General features: G+C 39.3%; 1 protein-coding gene across 2 annotated transcripts in view; it reads left to right on the top strand.

Moving 5' to 3' along the window:
• The window catches only part of mllt10 (MLLT10 histone lysine methyltransferase DOT1L cofactor), a 42,492-nt gene extending 40,891 nt beyond the window's left edge, over nucleotides 1-1,601 (top strand). Inside the window, exons 18-20 of one of the 2 annotated variants that reach the window (XM_079259541.1) lie at nucleotides 48-71; nucleotides 348-438; nucleotides 707-1,601. In XM_079259541.1, coding sequence (XP_079115667.1) covers nucleotides 48-71; nucleotides 348-438; nucleotides 707-991 — 400 coding nt within the window. In that variant the 3' untranslated portion in view covers nucleotides 992-1,601. The remainder of the gene's footprint in view (nucleotides 1-47; nucleotides 72-347; nucleotides 439-706) is intronic. The other variant, XM_079259542.1, reaches the window with a different exon arrangement.
• The last annotated feature ends 20,727 nt before the right edge of the window (nucleotides 1,602-22,328 follow it).

Here is a 22,328-nt window from a genome sequence, read left to right as displayed (position 1 = left end):
GTCCTTTTTTTCCCCCCTTTGTCTTTTGCCTCCGTGTTGGATTGTAGCAGCTCAGCAACTAGTAAGAACAGGTGAGAAAGGTCTTTGCAGGAACCTGTATTTCATATTTGGCAGATAAGCTGGATGAGTGTTGTTGGAATGCTTATTTTGCTTTCTGTGAGCTTTCTGTTTTTGTTGCTCTTTGGAGAAAAAAAAGATTTCCAGTAAAAAAAAAAAAAAAAAAAATTCAGGTTATGATTTTGCCAATTTTTGCATGAGATTTGAATTCAGCAGAGTCATCTCTTTTTCAGCTGTGATACTCTGTAGGCAGTGTGCATTGTGTTCATGTAACTGTTTTGTCTCATCAGCGCTGCACGACTCGGCCTTCTGTCTGAGCAGCAAAGACTCCTCCTGCAGCAGCATCAGCTCCAGCAGCTGCTGTCTTCTCAGCCCTCAGCGGTAAGAACTGCACACATGTAATTACTCAGCGCTGTCGAACAGTTAAACACGCACAACTGAGTTATAATCGCTCTTCAGATGTTATTTTATATTCTAGCTTGTTAATTTCCAACACTTTTTTTTTCACTATTCACACTTTTTAATACTTTATTTTCCATCCCTTTCTGTCTTAAACCTACACTTTATCTTTTCAATTTCCTCCCCCTTATTTCTATCTTTCTTCCTTCCTCCTGTCCTTGCACCCTCTTCACTCCCCTCCCACACACAGGATCAGCAGCAGGTGTTGCTCTACCAACTGATGCAACAGCAGCAGGACCTCCAGCAGCTGCAGTCCCTCTCCTCCACAGCCCAGATTCCCTCCATCCCGCTCTCGTCCTCTCAGCTGCCCATCAACAACCTGCTGCCCAGCGCGCAGAGTCAAGGCCAAGGCACCATCACTGCCAACCCTTTCCTGGCGATGCAGCATGCGCACACCGACACGCACGGTTCAGGGGCACAGAAGCCTCGGCTGGCCGAAAAAGCCGTTGGTGTTGCAGGGCAGGAGAAGACATGACAACATAAACTCTTTTCTTTTTTTTTTTTTTTCTTTTTTTTTTTTTTTTTAATAAAATAAATATGCAGAGTTTTGGGATCAGACTATTGGTCAGCTTTCTAGTTCGATGATTTGAACATCTATTCCTGTTAGATTGTTCTTTCCAGTGGTGCTCGTAAAAACCAGAATAATATAAGAATATAGCAGTTTTGTCTTTTACAGTCATTCACAATGGTGGGCCTCGCTTTGTTTGTTTTTTTTGCAGCTTGTTTCTGGTTCTAGTTTTGACCCCACTTTTCTGTGTAAATTTCTATTTATTTTGATCCAACGTTAGGTTTTGTACTATTAAATTTCAGTGCTGCTTTTGATTCTTATTTTTGTCTAGTTTAATGTTTTTATTTAATATTCCTGGTAGTAACTGTGTGTGAGCCTGCGTGTGTGTGTGTGTTAGTGTCAGTTTGTAGCACCACAGCACTCGGTGTGTTTTTCTTCAATTACCTGGTAAATTGACTGACAGGTCAGCTTCCCAGAAATGTTTTCATGTGTTTTCTCATTCTTCTCTTTTCATTCTCATCTTGTTCCTGCATCCTAACCTCCTGTTCTTCTTTCTGTCATGGCCTGGTCAGTGCTGTTTCACTCTCAGGGGTTTTAGTTAACCAGAGCTCTTGTGTTAAATTTTATGTGTATATATATATATATATATATATATATATATATATATATATATATATATATATATATATATATAAAGATAACAGTTTCCCTGGAGTAGCACTGTCAGTGTTGTGAAAAAATCCCACATGTTCTCGCTGCTGCTTGTCTCCTTGTCTGTGTGTGTCTTTCATTTTCTGTGTGTAGATCCATTAATGTCAGCGAGCCAAGCCTCCTATGGTTACCACAGAAGCCTTGTTTTTGACCGTCTCGTCTCTGGGCCAGATACAGAGGGCCTTGTCAGGGATTTGAAATGTCGTTTTTAAAAAAAAAAAAAAAAAAATGGGGAAAAGATAACAAAGGTGACTTGAATGTTCAGAGGAATAGAGTAATCTGAATGGCACAAACTCAAAAAAGAGAGATCACAAGCTTGTTGTCAGTGAGTGGACGTCATTACATTTCAACTTCCTGGTTGAGCCCCCTGATGCACCTACCTCTACAGCAGGACCAGCTTATCAGGACCTAAAAGGCCGACAGCAGCGGCCACTTACAAACCCACCACAGTCAGGACTGGCCAGTCAGGGTCCAAACCCAAGTGCCTGAGGCCAAAAGGAGGAAGGCAGGATTTTTTGTTCTACTTTTTATGTCAATCACTCAGCCTAATTTTTCACAACGCTACCAGTGATTAAGCTGCATTGCTAAGGCAACAGATAACAGAAAAACACTCGGTCCATCAGGCTGGACATGCTGTCTATTTAATAAACTAGGAAATGAAATTCTGCTGCATTCTATAATATCAAAGCCGACTTAATGTTGCGCTTTTTATTTATCTGGAGTTTTTGTGTAATGGGCATAAGATAATATATTTTAAAAGCCCACTGGTTTTGCAATTTAACATCATTTTGTACTACTGTGTACAGTTTTGGGTTTTTTTTTTGTTTTGTTTTCATACAGTCTAATCTTGCTGTAAACCCTTCTAATGACTTCTCTGTGTCATGTGTTTGAAAGCTAGAACCTACTACATGGTAGGCCAATTGGGGAGGGTGGGGCTAGGGGTGTATATAAAACTATTTGTAGGGGAGAGGAAGCTTTAGGAAGTGTTTCGGGGGTGGTGTTCAGTGGCACAGTATTTACCTCGTTAAGTGTATATAAACCTTTATCATTGGCCGTTGGTGTACATAAGTGATAGTGATTTGGCAGTGCTGGTGTGAAGGACAGCCAATGAAGCCTCAGTTTGTGGATGTGAATCTTTAGGACCAGACAAGTAAGATTGACGGTAACTGGATACACAAAAGTATTAATTTATTTTTATATGTGCAGGGAAATTGTGTTTCTTTTTTAAGTTTTGCACCATTTTCTCAATGATTTTATACTCTTGGCACCACATTTCATCACATTTGTTTGGATTGATTTTTGTACAAGTGGAAAAAAAATTGGGCGGGGGGGTGGTTGGGTGATTTTGACATTGTATTTCAAAAACAAAAAATAAAGAAACACTCTGGATTAAGTAACAGAAGCGTTCAGTTTTCGTAATTTGAGTTTTTAAAAGAATAAAGTGTGTTGCCGTGTGGATACCTTCATTTGGAAGTCTTTTGAACAAGCAAATGCACATTTGTGTCAGCATTTCATTTGGGAGCTTAATGAACATTGATTTAGAGTTGGGTGTAACTGAGGCTCAGACAGCATGCAACTCAGTTTTCATTATGCTTTTGACTGGAGCAACAGTATGACATGTTGTAAAATTTATTCATTTTTAACAGTCAAATGACAGTACATTGATAATATATTCCTCAGACCAGATTTTGAGGTAAGTGCATGAAAAATTACAAAAGATTTTCTTATAAATGGTATTTTTTTCCCAATTTGAGGTAACTTGGGTGAGCCTAAAGTTGTGTTTTTTAATACACTATGGTGTAATTGCTTAGCGGCTTCATTCAGCTTACGTATAATCTAAAAATGATGGAAGTGGTTTTGGCAGCAGGATGGATTTTATTCAGAAACAAGGGGAATAAAAACTATAATTGTCTGGCTGAGAAGTGACAATAAAACTGAACATGTTTAAATTAAAACAATGTGCTTCAAGCTTCCTGTCTTAACACACACACACACACTCACCAGTGCTGATGACTTCCAGCTGCCAAGAAACTGTGTGTGTGTGTGTGTGTGTGTGTGTGTGTGTGTGTGTGTGTGTGTGTTGAGCTTGGGGCACCATTCTGTTACATCTGCCTCTGCCCTGGTAATTAAAAGCTCACTTTCCTCCTGCACTCTGTGCACCACATACCCCACCCCACCACCCTACCTTTTCTCTTCTCTTGACACAAGCACTTGCTCGCCCCCCCCCTTCTCAGAGGCCTGTCAATCAAAGCCAGGCTGTTTAAACAGCACACCCCCTCCTCCCAACCACCACCACCCAGTACCTTCCCTTTTATAAGCCTCCACCATCAGAGCTTCCTCCCCTCTACTCTCTGTAATAGCCGCTCCACCCTGTCTCAGACACATACACACAAATAGGGTGGAGCAACTGTGTCCATCATCGACCACACTCCCATCCCTCTACGAGGGAGACTCTGCAGGGGAAGGAGGGCTTAACAGCTGATGAAGGCCCCCCCATGCACTGCCCAACCAGGTGCCTGATGACAAAGTCAAAACATAGCTAAGCCCTGTTGTTGGGCGACTCAGACATACTCAGACTGAGCAGATAGCAGAGCAGCAGGAGCTAAGCCTCACATGATTAGACAAATGTAGGGCAGATATCTGTGGCTTCAGAAGCAGACTGGCCTGCTGTCACAGGAGAATGTTCTGCGCTAATAAAGATAACCATCTCTCACTGATAAAACAGGGTTCCTAAAATTGTTTTCCCTAAAATAATTTCAAATTTCTAACAGTTTGGGCTTTGTTTTTTGTAAAATGCATATTTAAGAAAGTTAGAAATAGATTGTGCGCTAAAAAACTATTAAATATCTTAATAAGATAAGTTTGAATATGTTGCAGCAATACATTTCTCCTAAATCATAAAGCAAGATCACAGTAAGGCATTTTCAAAGAAATAAATTGTTACAAACTTAGTATAATTGACGTTATATTTCCTATCACATCTCTTCCTTTTTATTTATTTTTTTTTTTTTAGCCTTGATTTAACCAGGAAAAACTTCATTGGGATAAAATCTCTTTACAAGAGTGTCCTGGCCAAGATAACAGCAGATCAGTTTAATCACATAACAAAACACATTCAAACTATCTAAAAGTTTAAAAACAGAAAAATAACTAAATTCATCAATACTCTTTTAAAATCCCTTAAATCAAGCAGGATTTAGCTACCCACAAGTCACTCAGTAGGTTCTTTGACTTTCCAATGAGACCATGTCCTGAAGTTTTAAGTCTTTATTAGTTCATTTGAGCCAAAGTGTGCAGCATACAAAAAAAAAAAGGTTAACTAGAAATTAAAATAAAACTGAAGTTAATCAAGTGCCACTAATAATTCCTGCACATGTTTCAACATGTTTGGAGATTCAGTTAAATTATTTAATTACACCTCACCTCAAAGACGGAGAGCAATAAAGCTGAGAAAGGCCCTGGTGTAATAAACCATTAGCAGGAGGAAGCAGCCACTGGTGTGTACAGTAATGCAGTGTAAATCATCATAGAGTGGCTGCCATTAGTAGGCTTAATCCTGGCCAGAAATCTGCAGTCAGCTGCCAGGGCCCCTGATCCGGTGCGGAGTGGAACCAGATCCGGCGAGCTGAGGTGTTTAGGGCCGTTTGTGCAGGAAGAAAAAGAAGGGTGCAGGAGATTGCTGGAGGGGAACAGCTGAGGAGATTCTCAGAGTACAACTGTGTGTGTTTATGTGTGAGTGTGCATGCCCCCCACAGGTCTCTCTGCTGCAGGATAATGGTGGCAAGGAGAAGCAGCAGGATTCTGCCTCATCCCTCTTCATTCTCAGACAGCTCGTATTCTTCAGCTAACTGACTCTCCACTGCACCCCCACTGCTCACACCAACACACACAGACGTATATAAATATATATAATGTATTGCTGAGTATACTTGGAACCACACACACACACACACACCTACAGTGACTGAGGGTTGATCACATACTTAGGTTAGCTAGATTTGTTTTGAGTTAAAGCACACAGTTCTGTCCATACACTTTAAAATCCTAACTATATATATATGTATGTGTATATATATATATATATATATATATATATATATATATATATATATATATATATATATATATATATATATATATATATATATAAACAAACACAAAGCAGTAGCTGTGTATTTTTTATGGTTACAATTGTGCTGCCATTCTGCCACACAAATGGGTAAGGAGTGCCAACACTAAAGAAAATTACTTAAAAGGCTATTAAATTAGTCAATAAACTAGTTTTAAAACAGCCTTTAACTTGTAGAGAAATTAAACTTATACAAAAATAAATGTATTTCTTTAAATCAAAGCCAGGGACCATGAGGAAACGAGCTGTCTGAGTTCGCTTATGGCGTCTCTGTGCTGGCGAGAGCTTTAGGGACTCGGCGGCTCCTGCTCCACTCGCTTGCCGCTCGGAGTGAAGTGCTGTGCGGCCAGGAAGTCGTTCGCCTACCGCCACACGCCGCTACTTCCACGAATGAGAACAAAAGGAGCTCTGAGAGCGGATAAGAAGCGAGGAGTGTAGCTTCAAAATGTAGAACAGAATATAAAATTTCATCGGTAAAGGACGGGAATTTGGAAAATTGCTTTTCTGTCGCCTGCTTTTCCCCTTTGAAAAGGGGAAAAGGGGAAAAGCAGCTCCGTCCGGCAGAGCTCGCTTCCTCAGCGGAGCAGCAACGCTGCCGCTGCCGCCAGAATCCCCCTGTTTGTTTCCATCAAACCATTGCGTGTTGTGTTGACACATCTCCAGATGGTTTAAATTCAGTACAAATCTCCGAATAAATTACGTCGCGTTTTTAACTTGCTCTTCTCATAAGTTAATGCTATTTTAAAAGGAGAAAGCTAATATGTAGCCTACAACAAAATAGCAACACACTCCAATGATTTCAGGGAATATAATCTGGATTTAACACGATATTTTATGGAGCTACGCAGAATTATACGGCAGTGATTTGCAATATTTAGATGACGTATGCTTTATTAGGGTAGAGCCATAGACTGTATCATTTTGTTACCCAAAGCCTCTAATATTTGTGGCTACAACAGGCTATTTTGCAGGAATATTAATTTAAGATTGAGATTTTTGCGGACTATTTTTTTAAAAATATATATATTATTTATCGGTTACCAACTTGTGAAAATGACAGCTAATTTTTTTTATTTATTTATTTTTTTTTAATTTATTTATTTTATTTTTTTATTTTTTTATGTTTGTCTCTGTGTACAAAGTATAGCCTCCCATGCGGCGACTTCCAGTCTGGTGTTTTTGATGACCATCGACCACAGCAGCCCACTGCAGGGAAGCCACATGAGCCTCGAAAATGCACTAAATTATGTATAAATTCAATTAAACTAATTCACAAACCTGTTTATTCTTTGTAGTTGTAATTTTTCTTTAGCTCTATCATGTCATGGTGAAAGCACTTTTTGTTCGATAAACTGGGGTTGTCTGGTACAGATTTTATTTATTTATTTATTTTTTAAAGCTACATTTATTTACACATTTGTAACAAGAAACCAAAAGTGATCCTCATTTAAAGAGGATTTTCGACAACAGTGGAGAGTTTGATGTGACATCAGAAATTATGAAGGTAATAACAAACCAAAGGTCACATATTCGCTAAAACAGTAGCTACTATCTTCTTTAAAATGCTTACACCTACCTGAAGGGGGATAAATAAATAAAATAAATAAAAGGGTTGAGATTAGAAAGCATTTCCTCTGTATTTTCTATATTTACCATCACTGTGAATAGACTCTGGGTAAGGAGTGAAACACCATTATGAAGACAGGTGGTGCTGGCAGAGATGAATGTAATCTTGCAAGGTTATAATGAATGTCATGGGATATAGATCTAAGATGAGATCTGGTTTGATCATCAGGTAAAAATAGATCAGTCACCCGCAGATCATTACTGATAATTACTTTCAAATGGTTGGCTATGTGAAGGGGGGGTGGACGGGGTCCATATAGAGTTAAATAATTCCCACCCTGGACAGCGATGGCAGGGGGACTGAGTTTCATGTGTAAGTGTCCATATATGATAATTACATTAAAATGACTGTGGAACAGAGGTGTATCATTAATTATTCCTATTTTTTGCACTTGTTGTCAGGTAAGAAATGTGATTTCTGTATTCAAGCACAAGAACGCTTTAACATGCTTAATCAATGCTCAAGAAGCTGAATCCTCTAATGTTTAGTTCCTTTGCTGCATATGTGTGGGATTTCATGATTGGCTGATAGATATGAGGGAAAAGCTGCAGAAAAAGGGTTTCCCACATACAAACACCTGCCATCAATATGCATTAAGTGCCTTGCTCAAGGACACTGCAGTTGGCGTTAAATTAGAGATCCCAATGGAGACATGAAGTCAATTTTTTAGTGCTGAAATCTGAGCTGTATAGATTGAAGAGATAGTCTACAATCAGGATAAATGAGAGAACAACAGGCATGTAAAGATGGCTGGGATTTCTCTTGCAGCAACAGCTGTTAAGTGGTATGGACCCAAGCGGCGTGGTGGTACAGACCAGTAAGAGAGTGTGTATGTGTGATAGAGAGAGAGAGAGTGAGAGGCTGACCTCCCTTCCCTGCCCCTCCACCTCTTAGCAAACCTCATCTATTATGCAGACTGGAGACTCTTGGTTAGGCTACATGGAAGGCTTATGTGTGTGTGTTTAGGAAGTAGAGGGGAAAAGAAGAGTGTGGGTGTGTGCATGTGTATGTGCTGTGCTTCACACACACACACACACACACACACACACACACATGCACACAGCTGATTCAGTCTCTGCTTCCAAATACGTGTGGTGGGAGTAAGAGGCCAAAAGAGATACAATGACTGCAGAGGTGTGTGTGTGTGTGTGTGTGTGTGCTAGACTTGTTGCTTCAGCTGTGATAACTCTGATACTAGGCCAATAGAAGAAAACTAAGCATTGTACACGTGTGTGTGTGCCATGCGCAGACCTTGGAAAACACTTATAAAGAAGCCATGGCGCATTATGTTCCTCACTTGCATTTCTAGAGAGAGAAAAAAGGACCACATGCTGTTTCTCAATGTGAATTTTAAACGTTTGGTCACAAAAGTTGAACCAAAAATAGCCTTCAAAGTAGATTAGAGGAAATTAAAACCACTGCGTTGCTCTTTGAAGTCTATTTAATTTTACAAAAAAACCCTTTGTAATGGCTGCTGATTTGGGAATATGATCCATTAAAATGATCTGCTACTAAGAGAAATTCCTTCTGTTCTAAACTTGATGGTAAGTTTTAGTACCCCAGTGTAATAAGCATAAAAAAATCATTCTTCTAGTCAGACAACGGGTATTTCTGCTACATGTAATGCAATCCCACACATAGATGGTTGTGGCTTTTTAACCTTTCACATGGTTTCATTCAGTTAACCTTATGAATCAATCCAACATTTTTCAGACTCGGAATAGAAAAAGTCTAAAAGGTGAAATCAAATTTCTGAAGTTTAATTTAGTCCTTTTTTTTCTTTTTCTATTAATCATTTCATGACAGCTTAGATTAATCAGACTCAATCCTCAGTTTTAGGACCATGGCTGGACCAAACCTCATCACTGTGTATTAGTGCTTACCTTAAACAGACATGCTGGACCAGCTAATTTCTATTCATCTGCATCAACTATCTGAATATATTTTGCTGCAAAGATATTGTTAAATTTTTACTTTCCCTAATTTAATTTATTCTTTTACTTTATTATAATAATTTATCTAAATACCTCAACCACATCTAAAATATACCAAAACACAACCAGAAAGGCAGAAGAAAAGTAATTTTTTTTCAGAAACAAATATTATCTATTAATAAACCAATAATAGTTTCTTTGCTCTATCTAGTAATATAATCATATTGTTGCATTGTAAGATCAAAGACAGGACTTTAAATCAGCACATGGTCCTTTTGTTATCACCTGCCACACACAGAAAAACCATTAGATCCCAGTAACATAGAAACAGGGCTCAATAATCTGCTTTGACACTCTATACATGATTATATAAGAGTCTAAAATAACTGCAAACTCTATTCCCACTGCTGTGAGGTAGTTTTTGATATTGGAAAGTAGTATTTTCCATTAGTCTCCCTCATACCAAACTGTTAACACCTATTAGTGGCACAATTATGAAAGCTGGAGTCTAATCTTTTAAAAGTCCCAGGGTAATGTTGGAAATGGCCAGAGGAGAAGAGGAGAGGGGGATGAAAGAGGGATAAGGGGAGAGAGGGGAGGAGAGAAACTCAATCTAAAGCACCAGGTGCACCTTTTGTCGACATAATCTCCCAGCCCTTGAGACGGCGTACACACTGGCCCAACATACAGCCTTTCATATGTACACATGCTGCTTTTCTGACTGGGGGGATTTGGATCCTGGGTTGGGTGCTGGTCATATGTAAAAGGGACTCCTAGGTCAGTGTGCCACGGAGGAGGGTTTTGTGCATTGTGTAACCATACTTAGTTACACAAAATCAGTATAAAACCATTCACACTGCACTTCCAGGTAAAAATCTACTGTCAAGTAGCTGTAAATGTGCTAATTCAAAACTGATGTAAGCACAAATGAGCATGTGGGATTATCAATATATTGTCATCACCTTTAAGTCATCTAGTGGTGTGTGAGCAAAATTTAATAAGTCTTAAACACATCCATAAGTACTTTAGAAGTGGTTTAAACCTATTTGTCAGTGACATGTCCATATGTTTAAACTGGTGCCAAATGCTCATCTGTTCATAGGTTGAATCACATATAATGACTCATGTTTACAGCAACGTTGTTCACCATTCAATAGCAGCTGATTTAGTTGCTTTCAGTTGAATTTGGTTCATTTTAAAAGGAGAGAAAATGCTCCGCCTGTGCAAATGCAGTGCAAATAAAACACAGCACTCATCAGCACCCATGTTCAGCTTGGTGCACTCAGGGGATTTTACTTTAGTGGCCTCATGAGGGCTAATGTTAGCAACAAACATTACACTTTGAACAGATTTTGTTTGCTAAATATTGTGTTTTTATTGCAGGCTTAAATACATCTTACGAATTTGAAATGTTTGTGATTATTTTTTAAGGGTTGTTTGAAGATGGGGAATAAAAAAAAACTAATTCTAGGATATGAATGAGCTCTCAGTGTGAGAAGAAGTCGTAAGCACACGGCCATTGTGAAACGCAGACATGTATTGATGCGTGTCAATCAGTTTATAACATCACCCAGGGAGGACAGGAGTGGAACACAAAGAAATGGCTGGCTGATGGTCTGCATTAGTGTTGCATATCTACAAGCCTGAAATGCTGGAAACCTTGGACTGTGCAAAAACACACCCTTGAATAACATTACAGCCCATGTTAATCAATGGCTCTTACCACAGTGGATTTAAGCAGGCCTGGTGCCCCTTGTCCACAATCCCTCACCCGCCATTCTTTAAGCTCGACCCCTAAACTCCTGTAAAGCCTCAAGTGGGGACGAAGCCAAGGACGGAGCTGGCTGCTCATTGTGATTTAATCTCTTTCTGCCTCTCTACTGCAAGAACAAACATCAAATATGGCCTCCTTATCAGGCCAGCGCTGCTCTGTCTATCACCAATCAATATCTCCTGTTCTGTGTGTGCAGGCTTGTCTGCATGTGTGTGTATTTATACTCACCCAGCTATTTTTCTGAGGACCAGCTTGAGTTTTTAGATCGCTGAAGTGAGGACATTTAAGAAAGGACTGATGCACACCTTTATAGGCCTGTGTGTGGGTTCAGATTGGTTTAGGGGTCAGGCTCGGGGACAGGAGCTGCCTTGTGCCAGTGAACGTCCTCACAAAGACAGCCATGCATTCACATGTGTTAGTGTGAAACAGGTCTCAGGGGCTGTGCTAACTAAGGTCAAAGATCGGATATAACCCTCCGGTGTGGAATGACAGATGTGGCCTGAGGGAACCAAAGATAAAAGAAGGAGAAAAATGCAAGAAAAGAAAGATTTATACCAGTTGTATGTGTTCCTTACAAGAGATCAGAAAAACAGGAATTGTTATGATCATTTCTGCTGTTTCTGCAGCAGGTATGGCTTTGCCTCAGGCATCTGACTCTGCAGACACATCAGCTAACCTGAATGTCAGACTTCAGGAGGAGGCTTTGTTAATGCCTGACCATTGAGGCTTGGCAGTAACAGATTACATATAATCTGGATTACAGTATAATTAGAGTGGAAAAAAAATATGTCGCACTACAATCAGCTCACGTCATTTGACCCAATGTAATTAACATTCTACAGAAAACAACATTTCTCTTCTCAAGTGCCCTGGTGACTGAAAGACTTTTTTTTTCATTTTCTAAATGCAATTGCAGCAGACATCTTGGATACTGTTTCACATTGTGAATTTTTGGCACAAAGTACAGCATAAGGTTAAAACGTCATATTGGATTATTATAATGAAACGATTATTACAGCATTGAAAATAACTTTCATTAAACTTAGACTCGTTATTTGACCACAATCCTCCTGACTACCGTTGTGGAGCTGCCGCCAGCTAAACAAGCATCATCTGCAGTGAATGTAACTCTTTCTTAGATACAAACGAGAAAAGCTGTGCTTCTTGTTTGTTGTGAAAGAGAACTAAATTAATATGTGTCCATCCAAACATGCACACAGAGACGTATATCATAAAGACATGTTAAGTATTTTTCCCCCCGGAACAAAGTTTGTAGCAAAGAAGGTATGCACGTGCATTAAAAGGGGGGAGTCCTTAGGTGATATTACACACTGTATGTGCTTCTTTACAGGATAACACAGGTCTGAAAAACTGCAAAATTCTGCCAGAGCTTCAGCAGGCGGTAACGGCTGTTAGAGATAGATGAAGAAGGAGAGACAGAGAGAGTGAGGGGGGGCAGTCCTTTGTTCTGTCAAGGACTTAACACAATCAGAGTGTACAGTGTGTCAGGAGCGCACAGGCATATATCAACTTCAATCTCTTTTTAATGAAAAATCCTGCCCTCTCTAATATGTGCAAATTAACCTCTTCTCCTCCCTCCCTCCTCCCTTCCTGCCATTTCCCCACCTCTTTCTCTCCCTCACAGAGGCCCCTCGGCTCCCTCTCTCACTCTCTTCTCTTGTCCCTGTCCCTCTTCTTTCTCCTTTTCCACTCTTTCGCTTTACTTTTGCCAGTTTTTCCATCTCCGTCTTGTACAGATGTGGAGATCTCAGCAAGAAAAGATGGAGACCAGTGCTTTCCATTAGCTTGTTGCTCCAGTCACCCAACCCCACACATCACAGCAATTACCGAGTTCCGTTAGTTGTAAAAAAAAAAAAAAAAAAAAAAAAAAAAAAAAATCATTAAAAAAGCAAAGCACAAAAACAACTGAAAGTCAGTGTCCAGCAGCAGCAGCATTAAAATCCCCCCCTCTGCCCTTCTCCACTCTCTTTGCTTTTCATCTGGTTCTCTCCCTGCTCCAACACACACTCACTCTGGATCATGCTATTACCCTGATTATCCTGATGAGTTGGTCAGATCCTTGCCTTCTCATTCTGCCCATGCTGATTGTAATTTAGAAATTACACCTAATGAGGAATTTTTTAAAAACATGGCCACCACTCTCTGCCGCCAGCTCCGTGCCGTTCCCTGCCCTAATGGATTTCCTGGTATGGAATCCATTTTTCCCCCTTTCCTCCCTGCAGGGGGTCTGGCTGGCCAGGCCCTCCCTACCTCCCTCCTCAACTCTCACCCCTCCATCCACCCCTTCCCCTCACACCCACCTCAACTCCACTAATTGGGGGCGACTGGTTTTGGTGAAAAGGAGTCATAATCATTGTTTCTGCTGCTAATTTAAGTGGTTAAGTGTACAGGATCAGCTCACAGAACAAGGAAATGAGTATGATTAAATTTGCATTTTTAATCTTAACAGCTAAAGTACCTAATTTTTTTATGGTTGGAGATTTACTACGTTAAACCTTAGACAATTTGGTTAAATTAAATACCTTTAAAAGCTTTAGAAAATAAGCAGTGTAACAACCCCTTATTGCCTTAAATCTGGATTAGTTCATAGTTTTAACAAGTGATGCTAACACCTGTACGATATGTGTTCTAAGAAATATTTTTCAAAAACGATGGGTGGGGGGACAAATACACACAGGCACACATGCAAATCAAAGCCATCAACAGCTTGTGATGAAGTGAGATGTCGTGGCATAAACAGTGTGTGTCGTTACCATGGAAGCCACTTTCACCTCACAGGCCGAGAGACAGGAAAAACACAAAGAGCCAACGAGACAGGGAGGGAGCTACAGAAAAACAGACAGACAGAGAGACAGACAGTGTGTTACAAGCTCTCCTTCAGCAGCATTTAATAGCTTTTCAAGCCTTTCTGAAGCTTTGTCACCAGCTTCTTCTCCCTGGGAAATAAACAGATCAAGTGTACAGTGAATGTTAAAAAAAAAAAAGTAAACTGAAGTGTTTTTTTCAACAGCTTATTGAGCATTCACAAGTTTAACGGCAAGTCGTAAACCAGGGATCACCAAATCTAGCTGTCGTAGGCCTGTGTCCCGTAGGTTTTCAATGTGCCACTGCTGCAACAGACCCGACTCAATATTTTTGAGTCAGAAGTGCATAGCATGTTGGATCTATATTATTTAAGTCAGTTGTGTTGGAGCAAGGAAACATTGAAAACCTACAGGACACTTGCCCAGGATGCCCGGGCTTTGGTTAGCCATGCCATATAACAACAAAGATAAACATACAGCAGCTGTTGGAAACAGGATTTAGAGATTTTATAGCCATCAATATGATTTTTATGATTTTTTTTCATTTGGTTTTACTGCAGGTCCTTGTTTTGAAGGCTAATTCAGGATTAATCTTCCTGCATGCACAGATTGATTGTGACTACCTACTTTACAAAGATTCAGAGATGCACCTAGGCTATGCGTTGTCCTTGTGTATCATTTCCCTGTTTCATTATTCTTTAGCACTGAACCTTTGCATAGAATCTTTACATTGAGGTTAAAACATTTTGTGTATACAAGGGTATGAATTTCCATAATCCATCAGATTTGTACCTTGTATACCTTGTTTGCCCAGAACACTCAACAAAAAAGAGCTTCTTTTTGGACGAATGTCCTTATGGAGTTACAAAAACAAGGATCAAAATGCCTCATAAGAAAGACATAGTTATCATCATTACAACACCAATGTAAACTAAACTTTTCCCTTTTCATTATGAGCTTTGCTTTCTTGTGTTGGGCAATTTTTCTATTCTATTCTATTCTATTATATTCTACATTAATTTTAAAGATGCTATTCTTTTCTCCAAAGTAACTAACATCTGAGTGAGAACAACACAAGCAAGAAATCAAACAGTAGGAAAGATCATAGATAAGTCAGACTGCTGTGAGTTCAGTTGGACACATGTTGCCTCATAGTGCAAGAGGAATTATTAGTTTTTTAGCCTTTTCACTAATTTGAATGATCAGTTTCCTGGCACATGAAAAAAGATAGAGAAATTAAGTGTAACTCAGTCTTTCTGGGTTTTTTTTTTTATTTAGCAGATTATTTATTTGGTAGTAGCTAATCTCCTCATATTGCATTTTTTCACCATATGAATATGAATGTAATTTGCCGTTTTGAAGCTTTCAGAATCAGCTTTATTTGGAATTATTCCAATGCAACCTGTCCAAGATTTAGAAAAAAAACAACATGCATATGACATAAACAGGTTTTGTGAAAAGTTATTGTTACTATCTATTTTGGTGTGCAAAGTTTCCACATGAGGCTGAGAGTGATCCTTGATTAAACAAAAGTATATCTCTTTTCATACAAATATGTTGAATTACTTTCAGAAGGACTGCATCATATTGATCAGGAGTCAGTCTAACCAATAACACCAAAAGGACTTAAAGAAATCCAAATATTCATTCAGTCACACCTTCCCTCATCCGCCCTTGTAAGTACAAAGACAATAATGTCTCTGATCAGTTGAATAATTAGATTTAAGGTAGCAGTCTGACAGATTTTTGTTCATTGACTATTTTTAAGCATACTATCCTAAGCGCATGTCCTAAACAATCGCTAACATTTACAGTAATTCCTCTTCTTGTTAGCCTATTTGATATTTTACAAGTAAATTTTCAGTCACTGTTTCCATTATGCACACACTGTCCTTTATGAAGAGTTTTACTAAGGATCATAAAGTACAGCATTAAAAATTCAATAGAACTGGGACAAATCACTGCCTGCAATCTCTGCGTAGGACTAAATATCCACTTCATTTACTGAATCATAATAATCCAGCATGTTTCAGGAAATTGAATATTGCAACCTGATCGGGGGCCATCTGAGCAAAGAAAAAATGACAAATTTCCTTCCTTTATACTTTAGAAAGGACTCATCTTGGCCTAATGGAAAGCTTTGTCCACTTAACCCAGCGCAGGTTAACTTTTATAAAGGGCAGATGGAAAAAGAAGAAATTAGTTTGGATGTGTCTTTAAAATGCTTTATTATTGTTCTGAATTCAAATAAAATTGAAACAAAAAGTTCTATAGGTTTCAAGCATTTTAAAGCCCCGAGATTGTCTCACTGATCTTCTATGTGGGCTTTTTTTTATCTTTTCCCCTTCAAAACCTGATTAATGCTGAGTGAAAGAAGCTACTACACTCTATACCTTCCACAAAAGGTCGGACGAGCGAGGCTGTTGTAGCAACGCTAGCTTTGAAGGTTTGTCAGAGAGGCTGCAGGAGGTAATCAGAGGAAAATATGTCCTCTCCTCCTCCTCCTCTTTTAGACCTCCATTAGACCAGCCTGCCTCTGTCTGGGAAATTTGATTTTCTCCCTCCTTCTCTCCTGTTTCTCCTCCTCTTTTTTCTTCTATCTTCTCGTGTTCCATTTCAGGCTTGTTCATCCAACTCTCAAGAGCAGTTCGGGTAGATGCAGAAAAGAGAGAACAGTAGGCCACGACAGGTTGTTCACACACACACACACACACACACACACACACACACACACACACACACACACACACACACACAGCAGCCTCTATGTTTCAGGTCTCATCCCTATCATCTGTAGACACACAAAGGCCTTTTTTCCTCATTTCTCTTATTATTCATCCTCATCTGCTTAATTCTTTACCTTCTCTGCTGTTCATTCTCCATGTCTTCCTCTTTCCTTTGCCCCCCCACCATTCTTCACACACACACACAACCCCCCAGCCCTCCATCCCCTCTTGGAGCCAAGTCTTGGATCAATGAACCATTGATTTTCCTATCAATGAACATTAGTATGGATCAGACTGCTGCTTGCACTTTCCTGCCCTGAAAACTGCATACACATAAATGCATGCTCATGCACATATACACAGAAAATCTGTTTTGTAATTTTGTCACTTCGAGGCTACAAGTACAAAGGACTGGATTCTGCAGACAACCTAGGCAGCAAGACAAGACAGGGTGGGATTGATAAAAGAAAAAGAGAGGTTCCAGTTGAAAGCATGAGCCAATCAATGAGAAGCATGAAAGAAAAGATGGGAAATGAAATCAGACAGTGCAGAGTTAGCGATCTGCTTAAAGGAAACAGTCACTGGTCAACCGCCTTCATGTTGATTCATAGCAAAATAATTCAGTCTGACTGGTAACCTGTTCTAGCTGTTGATAATAGCTGCTAATCATGACAGTAAATGGATGTATACTCTGTATGCACCTTTGGTCTTCCTTCTCTACCCCCCACCCCTTCTTTTCAAAGACACATCAGAACAAACACACACACACACACACACACACACACATCTCTGTCTCCTCTCTCACCCTATAATGGGCTCTGACTCAGGTGGAGATTGACACTTTTCTTTCTGCTGGGCTTTTTTGTGTCCAACATTGTATTCATTCCACACAAACCAATGGTGGCCTCTTAGAGAGCGCATTTCTGTGCACATCAGCTGCATTTTGCATCATCAGACAATGAATGTGTGATTACCATCTTTAATTAACTGCATGTTTGAGTAATCTAAAAAGAGATTAAAATAAACACTAAATATTTCCCATTTTGTGACCACATAGTAATATTGCACTTATAAAGCTTCTTTATGTTTCTTCAGTTGGTTGCCTACTATCCTGGTTTTGGGTCTTAAAAAAAAAAAGAAATAATTTCAGTACATAAATTTCCTACTTCCACCCATCAAGCTGAAAGAGACCGAGAAGCCATGCAGGCTGTTCTTGAATGTCCTTCTTTGGGAGTGCTTGCATGAAAGTTGATCTTTAGATAAGACCCCCTGCATGAGGAAACTGAAAAGCCTCAGGGTCATCCTTTGCCCTGCCTGATTGTAGAGCATTTTAATTCAGGCTCTGTCTGTCTGACGGACTGACCACTCTACTCTGTCTGCAAGTCTGCTCAGATCTCAAGTGTAGAATAAATCTGATAGTCAACAGAAAAGATAAATGTCATTTTTATGGTTTTTTGTCTCTTTAACAATTATCTGCGCTTTATATTACAGAATAATTTTTGATGAAAGATTATAAAAATTCCACCATGAGCTTTTTTCATCATTTCTAATGCTCAAACATCTTGAGCTAATTAAGCATCCCTCAGGGACTTTGCAAATGCACACGTGAAAAATATGAAGTGGCATGTAGTATAAGTCAGTGCTGGTCTTCTGCAGACAAGTATTGGTTCCAGAGGGATTCTTACTGGGTATTTTCCCAGCCAGTTCTGCAAAAACCTTGAAGGAACATTTAGCTAACATGAAAAAAAGTTGATATTTGGACACCCAGGCTTTTGAATAACTGTTTCAACTTCTGTATAAAAGCATCACAAAAGATCCATAGCAATTTTTTTTTCTGAACAATGTCAGGCCTTCTCATAATCATAACAATCCTCTGGTGCTCAGCTGTTATCTAAACGATTGCAGCTGAGCACCAGGCCAGCCTTGCTCCTTTGTCTCTGATGTAACCAAACTGCTGCTGAATAAAATCCGCATGTGAATCCCCCTTCAAGTCCCTTAATTTCTGTTGGACCCAACACAAACAACCAATCCTTGCTTTTGCTCAAAGCAGGTGAAGACAGTCTGGAATTTCATTACTTAGTCAACAAGAAGTAGCTTCCGAGAAGTGATCATCCCATTCTTCCAATCGCACAGTCTCGTGTTTTTTTTTTCCGACATGCACCAGCCAACCTGTGGGATATAAAGAAAACCCGCAGGATTTTTTTTCTTTCATGTCAGGCAAGACTGTAACCTCTCTAACCACAAAGTTCAATTACTCACTTAGCTCACTATGATCATGACCCCTTAACATTTGACTGAAGTTGTTCATGTAGACTTACTAAAATCAGTCTTTACGTAAGCTGAGCTTTAAAGAAACCATTTAATGGTGGCGCATATTTGTAGAGCTTGCATGAAAAAATATAAACCTTGAAAACCAAGAACTACAAAACAGTCACAAAGAAAAAAAAATGAAGAAAAAAATTACTTTGGGAAGAATTTTTTATGGGTCAGATGTGTTTTATGTGTAACTCACATGACTATAAGCTACTATTTAATGTAGCTTTAACAGAGCAAGTGTAAAACTGCCTGCCTTCAGCGAGAGCCGGCTTAAACATGGCGGGTCGATCGTGAGGAAGCCAATCTGTCTGAAACCCGGGGAAAATGGAAAGTAGCCTCATCGTGTTAAAGTTATTCCTATAAAAAAAATGCACTGACACAGACACGAGAAGAGAATATGCTGTCTAAAAAGCCCCATTGGTCTGTGCAATTTGTCTAAAAACAGGGAAATTGTTCGAGGACGCGCTGAGCCGAGCAGGATGTAGGCGGAAACAGATCCGTCCAGCAGCCGGAGGGAGGCTGCTTTTCACCGGCACGCTAGAGGAGGAACAGCTGCCTCTGCCGGGACCCGTGTAATGCAGCCCACTTTAAAATACTATAGCCATATATATATATATATATATATATATATAATAATAATAATAATAATAAAATCCCACTGAATAGCCTGTTTGGATATTAAGTGTGTAAATACATTAGAGCTTAGTTTTTAGCTGTAGGTATATATATATATATATATATATATATATATATATATATATATATATATATATATATATATATATATATATATATATATATATATATATGTATATATTTATTATTATTATTAATAATAATAATAATAATTTATTTAGTGTTCTAATGGATTAGTGCATCTAAATAAGTAGAATATTTATTTCATATCAGTTTAATTTACAATTGCACCAATACATACATATGCACATAAGCGTGAACCCCAGGTTAAGACTTTTAGCCCTGTTACTACTGGTATTTGCATTTAATATCCCTCCACGTAACACCACACGTTGCCCTGTCACGTTGTTAGTGTGATAGGCAGGATTAAGGAGCATAATTGCAATCACAATAAGCCCCGGAAGCTGTTATTGTCGCACACACGGAGCTCCACAGGGGTACCCAAGCATATTTAAGGCTATAGCTGTATCCTTGAAAAATGCTTGGTGGCAAATATCATCCTTCAACTCTAATCGTCGGTACATCTATCACTTGTTTGGACTCCACACGCAACTGGCAAGTTTTAGTGCTAGGTGATGGTGGTGATGATGATGATGATGGTAATGATGACGCTGCTGTGCATGTGGTGAGTTCAAATGTGTACCCTGGTAGAGGCTAATATGAGACATTCTTATCTCCCCCCACTCACCCACCCACCTTCCACATCGACAACCTCCCCCTCTCTCCCACCATTCTTTGTTTCCTTAGTCCGAAGACTCCCCCTATGCGCTCCCTGTAAGACAGAGAGAAAAAACACACCACTGCCACCCAGCGGCAGGAGGAGGCGCGCGACCGTGTGCGCGTGCTCTTTGTTCACTCAGACCCTTATTTCCATTATTAAAGAGACATAAATAAACAAATAAGATAGGTTTGCCATTTCTGAATATTTCATAAACGCGCTCGAGTTCGCCGGATTGCACCGCTATGCACTGAGAGAAGCGAGCCTTTGCGCACGCACGCGCCTTGCTGAAGTGTCCTTGAGCAAGACACTGACCCAGTGCTGACCTCAGAGGATGAGAGTGGGCGGAGGTGGGGATTAAAGATGGTCGTATTTTTATAAAAATGAGGCATCCTTGTCTTTTCATCGTCATATCTGACGGATTGCACATCGAGAAGATTCAATAGAGAAGAGAATATTTATGCTGGATGTGTTGGGCAGTAATTGAATTAGCTCTATATGTAACGCAGTTAATGAGGTGCTTAAGAGGGAGGCGTTAATTACAGATTCTATATGGCTCTGCTTATTTCTGCAGGGCATCTTTTTTTCACCCTTTCTCTTAGCTCCTGTGAATGGAACCAATCAATCTTTGCACAGAATTCATCCATATCAGCCTCCTGATTCAGACTTCATTTGCTTATTTATTTATTTGCTGTTGATTCCATCACTGATGATAATGAAGGATGATTTATAGAAAAGCAACAGACTGAAAGACAAGGGGCGGGGGGTTATTTTTCCAACAGGGGGCAGTCACTGCACAAAACCTCTCCTCTATCCCTGTATAATTCTTTTTCGCCCCCCCGTCACGTACGCACGTATGCCTAAGCTCAATACACACCATGCACGCTGCGTGCAGGGTATGCTTTGGCGTCTGGTGTTCTTCCAAACACTTTTCACCAAATACTTAACAACCTTTAAAAAAAGCCATGATTGGTCTGTTTAACAAATCAGCTTTTAAAACAATTTATAGATTGGTTCCAGTTCTTCTCCATTTGTGTTATGAAACCAAACAGAGCAGCTGATTAATGTGGTTAAACAAAGTAGCTGTCTGCACGATTTATTTTTACGTATGACAGTCAAATTATTATTGTGTTTCTTGATGGTGCAGGAATTGGTAGAAAGTTGACAACAATTTTGAGATGTGAAGTGTGTTTGATGTCATTCCTTTTCTCTTAACGGAGCCTCATTGTTACAGGGAGGTCCTGACCCCTGAGCCGGTTGCTTGGAGGTTTTGGTTTATACTTTTTCCTTGGTAAGTTATGGTTTAATAAGGAAATGTGGTTATTGCACCTGGCTTGTAAATAAAATAAAACACGACAGAAAAAGGAAAAAGTAGCACCAATTTACCGATAGGTTACAGTTCACTAAAGGCTCAGGAAAAATCATTCAGTGAAGATTAATATGTCTGTTTTTAATCAGCAGTGCTGCATTAACAAGTAATAGTTTAGGTTTGGAAAAAGTTGCAAGCCTATTAAAGAATTTTACACCAGCACATCCACTTTAAATTGATTTAAGTACAGCTTTAAACATGTTTCAGATTTTCGATTATTTTTCTTTCACCAGATCTGTGTGATTATAGTTTCCTTGAAAAATAAACATGTTCAAGGAGCACATGCTCCATATTACTCAAAGAGTCCCTGTTAATTCATTCAATTAATGTTGAAGAAAGAGGTGTTTACATTTTCTTTTCTTCTTTTTTCAATGAAAGATGAGTTTTTCACAGCAAAGCTGTGGTTTAGATGTTTTTCAAGTTCTCAATATATAATCCTTTGTACTCACTGTTTTTAGATGAATTCATTCAGGGAAATC

The sequence above is a fragment of the Telmatherina bonti genome, assembly GCF_933228915.1.
Source record: "Telmatherina bonti genome assembly, chromosome: 20".
NCBI lineage: Eukaryota > Metazoa > Chordata > Actinopteri > Atheriniformes > Telmatherinidae > Telmatherina > Telmatherina bonti.
This window is presented reverse-complemented; position numbering and strand designations above follow the sequence as displayed.